The 13,159-nt window shown below is 36.2% G+C and overlaps 1 protein-coding gene across 1 annotated transcript in view; it reads left to right on the top strand.

The window, feature by feature from the left end:
• Positions 1 to 13,159, top strand: part of LOC131586102 (1-phosphatidylinositol 4,5-bisphosphate phosphodiesterase zeta-1-like) — a 45,328-nt gene that overhangs the window by 15,278 nt on the left and 16,891 nt on the right. The window contains exons 6-9 of the mRNA XM_058852842.1: positions 655 to 810; positions 8,022 to 8,249; positions 10,401 to 10,557; positions 12,484 to 12,600. Of these exons, the coding sequence (XP_058708825.1) occupies positions 655 to 810; positions 8,022 to 8,249; positions 10,401 to 10,557; positions 12,484 to 12,600 (658 nt within the window). The remainder of the gene's footprint in view (positions 1 to 654; positions 811 to 8,021; positions 8,250 to 10,400; positions 10,558 to 12,483; positions 12,601 to 13,159) is intronic.

Below are 13,159 nucleotides of genomic sequence, written 5' to 3'. Positions count from 1 at the left end.
GAGACAAATGTAAAGACAGGAAAAACATAAAATGGTGTTTTCCTTATTGACAATTTAGGCTCTGCCTGAGCAAAGATTTCATTCAGACTATATTTTTGGTATCCACCAGTATTATTGGCAACTTATGAGATTTACTTATAAGTCTAGATGGATGCATTTCTTTTGAGTTCTTCTCTAATTTTTACTAATTTTCTCTTTTTCACCTTTTAGCTTTAATTTTTACTCAATTACCCTTGCTTGAGTAGTGTGATGAGAAAAGTGTATACTGTTCCTAGAAAAGTTTGTGGTATTATCAAAAATAAAAAATATCCATAGCTTGTTCATGTAAAGGAAATAATTTCTGAACAAGCTTTGGGGAGACTATCAGAGTCTTGATAGACTATTTGAAAAGCAGTCCTTTTTTCATATATGTCTAGCTCTGTTTTAACTTTCTGAAGGTGCATTTCTTTTTTCTTCTTCAATCGTGCTTTCTTTTTTCCACAAATGTTACCTGTTTTATTGTGTTACTAACCTGGAACAAGTGATCTATATTCTGAAGTTTTTGAAAATGAATGTAAATACAGATGGCCAAGGGGACTTTTGTAAGATATTTTGGAAAAGCAATTATTCATATTTTTATTTATTAATAATAAAATCCTAAAATTATATTTCCAGTCATCTGCCTATCCAGTTATACTGTCTCTGGAGAACCACTGCAGCCCTAAACAGCAGGAAGTAATGGCAGACTGCTTGAAAAGTATTCTAGGTGACAAACTTCTCACTACACCAATTGGTGGTGCAGTAGATATGACTGAACTGCCTTCTCCTGAGGTAATAAGTTTTCATTTTTCTCTGTGAAAGAAATGGAAATGATGGTGGGGTTCTTCATTATTTTTTTTTTTCAGTCCTCTGGGACTGAATTTATGGATCACATCTGTGTCAGAAATAGACTTCAGGTAGTAACAAAAATATTTAAACTGCACCAAAAAAACACATGGAAATACATCTGTTATTTGCTGATTTATTTTTTTGTTGCTTAAATTGAAGGAAATTCCTGAAATTTAAACATGTTATTGAAATGGAAACCTGAGCCTACATTTTTTGTCAATAACAGTGATGATGGAGGTTTTTTTTGGTCCTCTGCTACTGCAAAGCCATTCTCTTTCTCAGTGTGTTTCTCCCTCAGACAGCGTTTCTCAGCGGATGGCCCGAGACCCCTGGGACATGAAGTCAGAAAAGGCAATTAGATGGGTGTTGAAAATTTTATTGCAAACTAAAACAAATACATTTCCTTTGTTCCAGTCTTTGCACATAATTTTCTTTCAAGGACAAAAACTTTTTTCAAGTCTTTTGTAGCACAAATACGTGCACACATACAAAATACTTATTTCAGCTTCTCGCTGTTGCCAGTATAGCCATATTTTATTCCTTGTGTTTTTACAGTAGCTAAAAAAATGCAAATGAAAATGTGGGAAGGAAGCACTGTCATAAGGAAAAACAACACACAAAAGGTGTTTAAAATAATTTTTTAAGGATTTGTCAAGGAAAAATATTTTTGAAGTGATCTGTGCAAGAAGATGTGCTGAAGTATTACCGTACTCTTATATTTCCATGACAATGTTGTAATATTTAATGTTCACGTTTCTCCACCCTTTTTTTTTTTATTGTAGCAATATATTTTTTTGCATCATGGTTTCCAACATAATTTTGAAGCCTTGAAAACTGTTTTTTCAATTAGGAAAAAATCTAAACTCTATCAAACAGGAGGGCTTGTTGTAAAGCTTCTCAAATCACGGCTGGATTCAGTGTAGGAGATGTGCAAGGATCATATGTCCTCTGAAGCAAGCACAAAATCAGTGAAATGGAATCACTGAATCACACACTTAAAAATATTAATTTCTATGATATATGTCCCTTACCATATGGTTACTGTGATACAGGGAGTTCATACTTCATATTTCCACAGCTTAGAGTTTTCATGAGTCAGCTCTGTAGAGTTTTGCCTGAAAATGGATTGCTGGGTCTATGTATGGAAATGCTGTCAGCTGAGATTAATTCTCCTGAGCTTTTAACATATTAAAGTATTGTGAGACATATTTCCCATCTGTGCAAGGTGTAAGGATTACCTAAATAACGCCACTGTCGTCACCTGATTACAAAAGTTTTAATTCAGAAAATTATTATCTTGAGAATGAACACAAATGAGGATCTTCTCTGTTTCTCCTAGGTTTTCTGATCATGCATGTAAGAAAAGTCAGTAGGACTTTACTTAGCAATGGAAATATGTAGCTATGACTGAATTTGTAAATTCAGTTATAAGCTTGACTTTGGCTGGCATCTTTTTGAAGAGCCAAAAAAGGAGTTTAGTGACATCACATCTTTAAAGCTTGGGACCTTGTGCATTTTCAAGGCCTGGGTAAATTCATTGTCATTTGAGAAAACCAAATTCTGAATTTAGTCTTCAGACTGCTTTACTCAAGCTGTGCAAAAGAGATGTTACAGAACCACAAATGATGAATTTGAAATGCTCTTTGTTGGAAGGATCCTCAGTTAGTGTGAAAAAGAAAAAAGCTGTCACCTATATAAGTTGTTGGTCCACTTTTTTCAAGATGGAGCATTAGCAAGAAAAGGGAAAAAGCCACCTCAGTGTTCTTCAAGATCAGAATTGAATGGTTATTTTGTGTGTACATGAAGTGGGAAATCACATAGTTTCTCCAAACACTTCAAAGAAACATTAGACAACTACAGGTTCCTTTTAGGTTTTGGAGTTTTGGAGGCTTCCATCGAAATAATTTTCTTTTATATGGTCAATCTTCTACTTCTTTCTTTAAGTAGGTCTTGAACTATACCTTTGTCAACTGAGATGATTGTGTGTGTGTGGAAGGAGGTTAAAATGAGGAACACGCCCACTCTTAGGTGGTTCCTTGGACCACCTTGCAATGATGTCTCCTACCATTGTAATTCTAAGTGAAAATCACATGGAGGCGCAGGAAATAAAAGCGGAGGATCACTGAACACTTCCTCTCTCTGCTTTTCCCAACACTTGCTTCATCTGAAAAACAAACCCCAGAAAATTTCAGGACTAAAGGTTTTTTAATTCTTTGCCTTCAGTCATATATTCACACTTCCATCTGACTATATTGATATTATTAATTCCCTGCAATTCCTGTATTCTGTGGCATCTCAGCACACAATTCCTCCTCTACATATGGAGGAAGGAGAAGACTTTTGCACTACTTCTTTCTTTCCCACAAACTTTATCCCATGAGAAACTGAGGCTGCTTTTAAGCTTCACCTGTCCCATCTCTTTCCCAAGAAGATGTTTTGCCACCCAAAGCGACAGACCTGATACAATTCTCTGCTCCCAGTCTTGGCCATCATGGTGCTTCTAAAGAGACTTCATGAACTCCCTCTAATCTTCACTGGAATAACAGGTCCTTTGAGTCAGGTCCTGCATTAAATTAGATTTGACATCAGTGACGGGCGCCAGACATCTCTGCTGGTTGTACCAGCACTCGTGGTGATGTGCTGATAGAAAGTGAAGGAATGAAGTGCCTTATGCAGCAATTTGTAGATGAACTTAGAAAATATCAGGATGCTAGAAGAGATAAGGTTTTACTTACCCTGCTGTGTTCTTCCTCTCAAGAGATCTGACAGCAATTGAAAGGAGCATGTGGGCATCCAATATAACACAGAAAAGAATGTAAGCACATTGATGCTTTGATGAAAGTTTGTTCCTCAATTATTTTGCATTGTAGAGCATTGAACTGCCTTACACTGCTGACAGGATAGATATATCAGATAGTTAGGAATCTTTTATTATTTGCAGGTTTCCTGTCACAAAGCTGGAATGAGATATTGCTGTGTGATTAACTGAAAGTGAAGTGGCAACTACTGTGATTTTACAAGTTCTCTTTAATGTTTACCACACAGCTGCAAGATCAATTACTGCATTGTGATGTCTCAGAAGCATTTCTGGCCAGGATTGCCAAGGCTTCCCTATGGTTGTTAAACCTGTGGTGTCCAAATAAAAGGATCTGTTTAATGAGATCCTTGAGAAAGATCAATAGAAGGTCTCCAGTACAACTTCATGGGCTATGGATATTTTAAATTCTGCTATTATGGGGAAAACCAGCTAACTCCATAAGCCAGGACTCATCCTTCACACTTTTCTTCACCTTTATCTACTCAGTATAAAAAGGAGAGCTTTCTCTACACAGTGAGTGTTTTCAGTGAGAAATTCAAGATTAAGCACATCTAATTCTGTTGCTTCATTTATGAGATTAATTCCTATTTATTTTGACCAACACATTCACATATGCAAATGTCTTGACCAAGTCTTTGCATCAGAAATACTTTTGTTTCTTAGCAAGTCAAAATGTTTCTAGTCACTCTTATGCCTTTTGATCAGTCTATGGCATCTATTCTTTACAAAAAATATGAAAAAAAAAAAAAAAAAGAATGTGGTATGTCTTGGTGATGACCTCAAAAATAATAATAAAAAAATCCATACTGTTTCTCATAAAATTTCAGGAATCTCTAGGCTGTAGTGAGTACATACAGAAGACTCATCTAATTCCTTCACTATTTTTAGGCATTGCACTCTTGAGGGAACATGATTTTCCCAGAAATGTGGTAAACATGTGACAGTCATTATCTGTTAATAGCTTCTTTGCATTGTAAAGCAACTTCAGGAGGTAACTAAAAACAAGACATTGCCATATTTTATATCATTACCCAGGTAGGTCTTGGGTCAATGGCTTATTTGGTGTATAAAAATCATGTGGTTTGTTTGGTAAGGCATCTTCTTGGATCATTGAACTTTGGTAAGGAATCTGTGCAATGAAGACTCTGAGCCAACCTGTAACCATCTTTCTCTGCAATCATCTGGACTTATTTCCAATGCATGCAGAGATTTAGTTGCCCATGTAGAATATAGTTTCAGCTATAGCACAGCTATTTATCCTTAAGTAGACTTAAGGTAAGTAGACTTACCTGAAGTCTACTACAGAGCACAACACAGAAATGGAATTTTCAGGGTAGGGTGCTTCTCACTGGGTAAATGTGTTGTAGGAAAACTTGCTATGAGGTAGCTAAAATGCTGCTCCTGATATAATTAGTATTTGTTTGCCTAGAGCTCAGACCTTGCTGGTGGTATTGATTAAAAATATCTGTATAATAAGTATACAGTATTGATATAAAGTATCTGTAGATGATAACTGTGATTTATAAGGCTGCCACAAAGACATCCATTCACACTTCACTAAGTGTGATTCGTTAAAGATAGCTGGTGTTGGGTTTTTTTAACAGTTGTACTTAACAAATCTTGTCATTGTCTCAAAACCTTTCCCTGTGTCAGACTTCACAGGAGGTGTTGTATCTTAACCCTATATCAGTATTTAAGGCAGCAGTATCATTCTTGAAATAGAATATTATGTAAAACTCAGAAGAGATTTTAACTTTGTTACTTAGCAAGATTTTCAAGGCTTGATATTCCTCTAACTGAGCACCTACAGCTGGTCAGGAGAGAAGAAGGGAGAACAACAAGCTCAATTTAAACAGGAGAAGCTATTCTGTCTTTAATACTTCTGTCTCAAATCCAGGGTTTGTTCCTTACATTTCTGGGCACTGAATTTTCACATTAATTGTAGTCATCAATAGGTGGGTTTGCCTGATCCAAAGTGCTTGTGATTTTTATCTTGGAAACTTGGCATTACTTCAGCTGATTTGTGTTATACATCCCATTAACCAGAATGCACAAGAAAAAGGTTTTGTTCATTTAATTATGTAAATATTTGTTCTAGTTGATTGCACTTTGAGGTTTTTGCTTATGCCAGTCTTGAAGTCCCACTATGCTCTAGGGAGGTCCTATGATGTTTTACATATTTGAATTTTTTAGTATGCTTGCAGTTTTTATAGAAGTAAACAGCAAATGTATTTTTAACATATTTTGCCTTTCATAATAAAACTAGAAAGGAGAAGTTATAGTGAATGCTCAGACTTTCAGCTCATTAAAAGGCTTTTCAGCTCTCTTAGAAGACCTGGACATGTAGAGAAAAAGGTGTCACATGTTTAGCAGTGCTGATTACCAATTAAAGAACTCAGATTTCACACAGTCACTGAATTTGTAACCATACATTTGTTATAAGTTTTTTTGAAGATGTGTGAAGTTCAGACAAAAGCCTATGCCATTTTTTCACTCTGTGTTTCACTTTCAGTGATTGGGGGTAACTATTATTGTCATTTGCTTCTGGCCAAAAAATAGCAAATTCTCTGGAGTATTTTTGTAACTGTTTCTGAAAAGAACCATGATTTTAGAATGTTACCTTTGTAGAAAACAAAGCAAACCTTAAAAAACTTCTCCTACCTCAGGATGTTTATGTTTTTGCTAACAGCTCGCAAACAGAATTTTAGAGACTGATTGACATCATGACCCATTTTTATATCATTACACACACACACACTATTGTCTTTTTTTACTTAAAGTTATGTTTGCATATAGGAGGCAGTAATGTAACCATAGATAGTTTTTTCTTCCCTTGTATACCAGGTCTTTTTTTATTTTATTTTATTTTTTTTTATTTGTAGAATGAAGTCTTCCCATGAATAACAAAATACAAGATCAAAAGTGGATAGAATTGCTTTTAGATACTGGGAAATGTGAACATGCAAAGCAAAATTCAGAACTCTTAAAAAACATGAGTAGCATTAATCATATTAAAACTCTTCTAAAAATACCAGAGAAAAATAAAAAAAAGAGTGCATTAATAAGAAATGAAGGCAATGTTAAAGGGCATCCTTATCCTGAGTCACCAGTGCAGAGAGACTAATCAAACCTTCCAGCAGCATGGCATTGATAGATATTGGGCATAGGATGTCTCATTCCACTGGCACCCTGGCAAACTACCAACACGAGATCTGAAGCGATAGGGGGATTATGAGCAATGGAGCTTGCAATGGAAATAAATGGAATGTCTCTATCCTTGCCTATGGCTCTGGTTTCTACTAAAAAACTTTGGCTTTATATATTTCTGTTATCCATACCTTTCATATTTACTTCGTGGATACCTTAAAACACAGCATTTCAGTTACCTTTCATTTATTGTGAATTTTTTTGTTCCCTCTTCCCGCCACACTCCCAGTAGTGTAATCTTCCTTTCCACTAGAGCATAGGAAATTCAAAGAACATTGTTGTGGATCACTTTATTCAAGAGTGACAGTAAGTCCTGTTACTCCCTGACAGCTCCTGTGCACAGATGTACTGCTGCATAATAGAAGCTTTACTATTAATATAGTTTTGTAAATTGAAGTGAAATATATACTCATAGGATTCTGTTCCATAGATGAAAGCCATGCTGTTAGAATCAATATAATTCAATGATGTTTTTCTCCCTTTACATTACATATTATGGAGGTTGATACACGTCTATTTAAAAATAGAGAAACTGCTTAGGCAAAATCACCAAACTTTTGTTTCCCTGGCCAGGTAAGACCAGCATAAGGTTCTACTGTAAAATAACACAAGTTATAAACAAAAGTTTTCATTTGGTACACCAGAGAGATATGCACAAAGGCATTAATCAAATAACAAATTTCCTGCAGGCTTAGTGATAGATGAAAACATTCCAAATGAATAGCAGACACATCTTTAAGTGTGTATATACACATAGAAGTACATTTAGGCTTAAAATAGAAGTAAAAAAATAAGTAAAAAAATATACCTTCTATGTCTTGCCTGGCTATCACTTTTGGCTCTTACTTAGCTTTCTACTTTTATCTTTTCATAGTTTCAGCATCTGGGTTCCTGTGGAAGAGAGCCTTTTTTCCTGTCATGGTGTTAGATAGGCTCATTCTGTTGTGTACATTGATCCCCAGATTCTGTTTGGTTTCTTTGGCTTTGGCTTCTGCCTCACTCTATTTTAATTCATTTTGCAACCTCACATCATTATATTTAATAAACAACTTTGAAGATTGGTTAAATAACACCAAGAGATGAAAACCTAAGTAATTCTAGTTACTATTGTTCAACCTCTTTTCTATAGGCATTAAAATTCAAAGTTCTGATAAAAAATAAAAAAGTTGGAACAATTGAGGAAGGTCTGCTCAGGATGGATGCTGAATATGGTGGTGAGACAGAGGAACTGAGTGACTCTGAATCTGAGTCTGAGGATGACGACGCACATGACACGTTACCTCTTCAGCCATCAAGGAGTCCCACCAGAAGAAGAAGAGATCATAGACTTTCACCCCCACCTCAAAAAAAACCAAAGGTAACTTTTGCTGCAATTGAATATAGAGAACACACAGATTTTTTTTTTTAAAGAAACTCGATTAGCTTAAAATAGAGACTAAACTGAAAAGTTGTTATAAATAAGTTATTTTAAAATAATTTATATTTTAAATTTAATTTAAAATTTAAAGAGAAAACTTTAAAATTACTAAGATCAGTGCATTTGGAAATTACATTTTTTAGCTCGAGGTTTCAGAGTTTTCCTACTCTTATAAGAAAAGTCAGACTGGACCACATTTTAGTACCCAACTCAAAATCAACCCCTTCCTGTGCTCCCATCTTGAACTTCAACATTTTCCTCTCTCAAAACTTGTGCTTGTCCCAGGCTCTCGGTCCCACAGTAGATTTAAGATGTGTTTTGTTGGTGCCATGGCTCTCCTGGAACTATGTATAGAGAACACTTACAGCAGTACCTGATGACAACAGGCAGAGTTAACCATTTCTTCCCCAGGTCTTCCAGTCTATTTTTAAGATAGATAAAGTCTCCTATTTTCTTCAGTTCTGGATTTTTTTGCATTAAATTAGGTGCACATTCCTGGTTGTGCTGGAACATTTTTCAGCACCTGGAGCTGAAGAGGTGTTTTTAGATTTATCATGCAGAGACTTAACTTTATTTCTGAAAAAAGTGTAAAAATTTGGTGTTTGAAAGTCAAATTGAACTTAGTTTTTTTAACCAACTATAACTCTCTACCACGGAAAATCTGTTGCTTCATCAAGGTTGAAACTGCCTTGTTCAGCTTTTTTAGGATGTCAGGCAGCACCTGGTGTACCCAGTCACTCTTGCACATCATGCTCTGATTGCCTGAATGTGGCTAAACCAGCAGTGCTCCTCAGAGCCCAGCACTCTCGCTGAGAAGCAGTGTCTCTTTTTTTTTATATGATTTGAAAGTTTTTTTCTTCTTTCTCATTCCAACTGACATGGAGAAATAGTAAGGAAAAATTCTGAGGAAGGATGGACTCTGACCAGGAAGGACCAGCTCTCTAGACAATAGGTTTCAAGAATATTTGTAGGACCATGTAACGGACTAGAATGAATTCCACAGACTCTTAAACAGCAGCAACAAAAAGGATCTGCTCATGTTTCCCAGGCAGAAGAGAAAGTGGTTTCCAGGGTCCCACTCTGTTGGAATATTTGCCTTGATGTCCCACTGTATTGCTTTATGGGAGGGTGGGAGAGCATTTGAATCCACAGCCAAGATACCCCAGTGATGCTGCTGGCTTTGCCTGCCTCCAGAGTTGTATTTTTCAGGATTTCCATGGCAGTAGACTCCTGGTGTCCTCATGGGACATAGCCCCAGAATAATTAATGCACTTGAACGTTGCATAGTTTAAGAGCCATGAGCAGGTAATCTCTATTATTTTGTGGGATGAGAATTTGCCTTCAAAAGCTTTAATGGAATGTAAACATGATTAGCATCAGCAGCTCTCTGATCTGAGATCAGCAGTGCTCTGAGCCCCCAATTAGCTCAGAAGTTATGCTGAGGAAAATGAAGTGGTCACACAGTGCTTCTCTGTAAGAGAGAAGATCCTGGTAAAATTTCAGTCACTTTGGCTTATTTTGGTAATTGAGCAAGACTAAATGAAGATTTTGGTGAGAGAACTTTCAACCTTAATCAAGAAGAAAAGAGTTTTCCTAACTTCAGGGCAATGCTTAAAGGAATAGGCCTTTGATTAATTTTCTTGGCGCAATGTAATATTTTCCTGTTATTCTACATTTTATAGATGAGTTTATTCTGTTGGTCTTTTCTAGTACTTTATATATTTATGAATAGAAAGTTGGAGGTATATTTTTAAGGAGCAACATTAAAAGCCATGAAAAATTATATTATTTGCAAACCACTCTTAGGAGCAGGAAAACTGTAAAGCTATTGAGAAGAACATTCTGCTAGGAAGGATCTCTCCACTCACCCTATGATTGCTGTGATAAACGTGGGCACAATAACCTCAATTTTCTCTCAGCAGATCAGATCTCACTATTAAAGGTCATATTTATTAGATTCATTAACTGTGACATATTTTTTCATGCTTTATGCATCCAAAATGATTGTTTCTCTGAATTATTAATATTAATAATAATGAAATACTCATCATTGTGACTTTTTTATTCCATTATTCATCTGATGATGTTTAGGTGAGAAAGGGAAAGATTGCCCTTGCATTGTCAGACCTCGTGGTTTATACCAAATCTCAGAAGTTTGTGAGCTTTGAGCATTCCCTGCAGCATCAGCAGTGTTATGAAAATAATTCAGTTGGAGAGAGTGCAGCACGAAAACTTTTAAGATCTTCAGGTAATTTCTTTTGAGTCAATCAGTTAAAAGTTACATTGGTGCTATGATTGCTTCACTGCTTAGGCATTGAAGGGTTAAAATTTTATGAAACACCTGCTGTCTGATTTTATTTGGTTCTTTGTATAACACTGTTTTAGATATGTACTTTGCATAATATTTTTATTTCTGTTGGCTTTGGGAGGAAAACTGAAATTCAACTTTGCTTTAATTCCGTGTATTTTTATAAGAACAAATATTTACACAGTCTAAAAAATGTACGTCTGCCTTTCGATTCATTGTTTTCTGCATCAAGTAATTTAGGAATTGCAGTCAGCACTTGAAAAAGCGTGGAATAAATTTCACCACCTCCCTCCCCACCCCCATGTCTGGGCTGAGAACTGAGCGGAGTTGGCTCGGCAGTCGCCTGGCTTTGGTGACAAGTGCAGATAAGAGAGTCCTCATTAATGGGATGGATAAACCCCAGAGCAGGCAGCTTGCTCCACTGGAGCAGACCTTCCATCCCAGCCAAACTGAATTATCCAAACCATTCTGGGCTGGAGCAGCTCCATTTGGTGCAGCCTCTGCTGTTTGAGCTCCAGCTGCCTGCAGAGAGCCCCGAGGGAGCGTTAAAAGCAGAGATCACCGAGCATGACAGTGACAATGACAATGAAGGCTGCCACATGCCCACTCACTTTGTGGAGGTGATTCAGTGGCTGGCTGTTGCTAAAGGACACAAAATGATTCACATGAACACTTTCCAGTGGTAGAACAGGAAAGAAGGAACTTTATTTTCTGACCCCAGTATTTATAGATTCTCAACAATGACCAGGGATTGGATAATTAAGTTACACCTTCCCAAGCACACTGGTCGTGTGAAACGTCCATCAAAAGATGTTTCTTAGAAGGAATGTGATAAACAACTTCTGTTTATAGAACTTCCATGGGAAAGTAACTAAAGCTATGAAAACATTATCAGGTTTTAGTTTTCAGGGCAACAGCTGGCGAGGTGAATGATGCTGAACAGTGTCACAAAGTAGGATTTTCCAGCCACTGAGTCCTCTCTCTGGTTCCTCCAGCACTCTAGGAGATAGAAAAGTAGCTCTAGAACCTCTCCTCCCCCTCAATAAAACCACCCCCAAACAACAAAGCAAACCAAACTCTACCAAACAAAACCGCTAAACAAACAAAAAATGAGGTGAGAGGAAAATGGAGATCAGAGAGATGACCCTGGAAATGTAGATTTTTGTTTAATCACTAAAAAGGAATCGTGCAGATAGAAGTCATCTGAAGTTTCCCACATCCCTGCAGTCAATGCTTACATATGAGAAAGGAGGGAACACTGCCAGCAGAAGGAAAAACAATGTACATGATAGTTATCTTCTGAGGCTTATATAACAAGAATTTCAGTGGCTTTTGAAAACGTGCTCTTCCCTGGTCCTAATATTATTTAGCCATTTTATTTAAACCTCCAAACAACAAACAAGCCAAGATCATCTAAAGATGATTTTTTTTCCTTTTTTTTTCATTTTGAGCTATTATAGAAGGGGGAAACTTTTGTGCAGTTTCCTGTGTCTCAGTTTCCCATGAGAATACAGTAGGCTTTAGTGTAGAAATCATAAGGTTACCCTGCAAAAAGGTGAAGAAACAGAATATTTCAGGGAAGGGATGGTTTTTGGATAATGAACTTCTTACAAAGGAATATATATTTCTTTATACAGGAATACTGTCAGATTCAAATACACACAAAATATTAAGGTTTAAAAATTAATTATTAAATGAACAAATGAATATATTTCAAAATAAAATGATGTTAAAATAGAATAAATTGGCATAATATTGTGTAAAAATATTGCTGGATCAAATTACTGTATTTTTATTATTTGTTCAAATAGGATTTCTTTAATAACAAAGGTTTTCTTACCAAGATTTTATCCTTCTGTTTATCAGCTAAAGAGTTTATTTCACATACTACAAGATTTATTACAAGAATTTACCCCAAGGGAACAAGAATGAGCTCGTCAAATTATAATCCTCAGGAGTTCTGGAATGTAGGGTGTCAGATGGGTATGTATCCTTGCAGAAACTATTGCATTCTAGGCTTTACAGATAAAGGAGTTTCTTGCTTCCTATAGTATTCTGGTGTTATGTAGGTTACGTAATTTTCCCCCAGTGGCATTATTTTAATTTTTGTTGTATAAAATTTTCCTTCAACCCACATATTCCACCAGTTTTTTCTCACTAGTAATTGTAAATATCACTTTGTGTTAAATAGCTGTTTCCTATGCCAGATATTCCATTTATTCTATTTTATTAATCTCTTTAAACTACCTCTTTGAATTGGATATTAAGAAAATCACTAATAACAAGCTCAGCATTTTTAAGTTTCCGTTACTCAGCAATGCAAGTTTCTTCTGAAGGGTCTGTGGGTTTTCAGTGGCACTCTGTGACTTGCTTAGGTGCAGATGTGAGCACAACAATTGATAGTAGTGCCAAAAATTCCCAGAACAGGATATGCTACACAAGGCAGCACTCAAACATTCCTGGTCAGCACAACATCCAGAGACAGCTGGGAGCTGCTGGGAGTCTCCAGTCTTTATTCAGATGAACATACATGTAGAATTTT

The sequence above is a fragment of the Poecile atricapillus genome, chromosome 18 (assembly GCF_030490865.1).
Source record: "Poecile atricapillus isolate bPoeAtr1 chromosome 18, bPoeAtr1.hap1, whole genome shotgun sequence".
In the NCBI taxonomy this organism is placed as follows: Eukaryota; Metazoa; Chordata; class Aves; order Passeriformes; family Paridae; genus Poecile; species Poecile atricapillus.
This window is presented reverse-complemented; position numbering and strand designations above follow the sequence as displayed.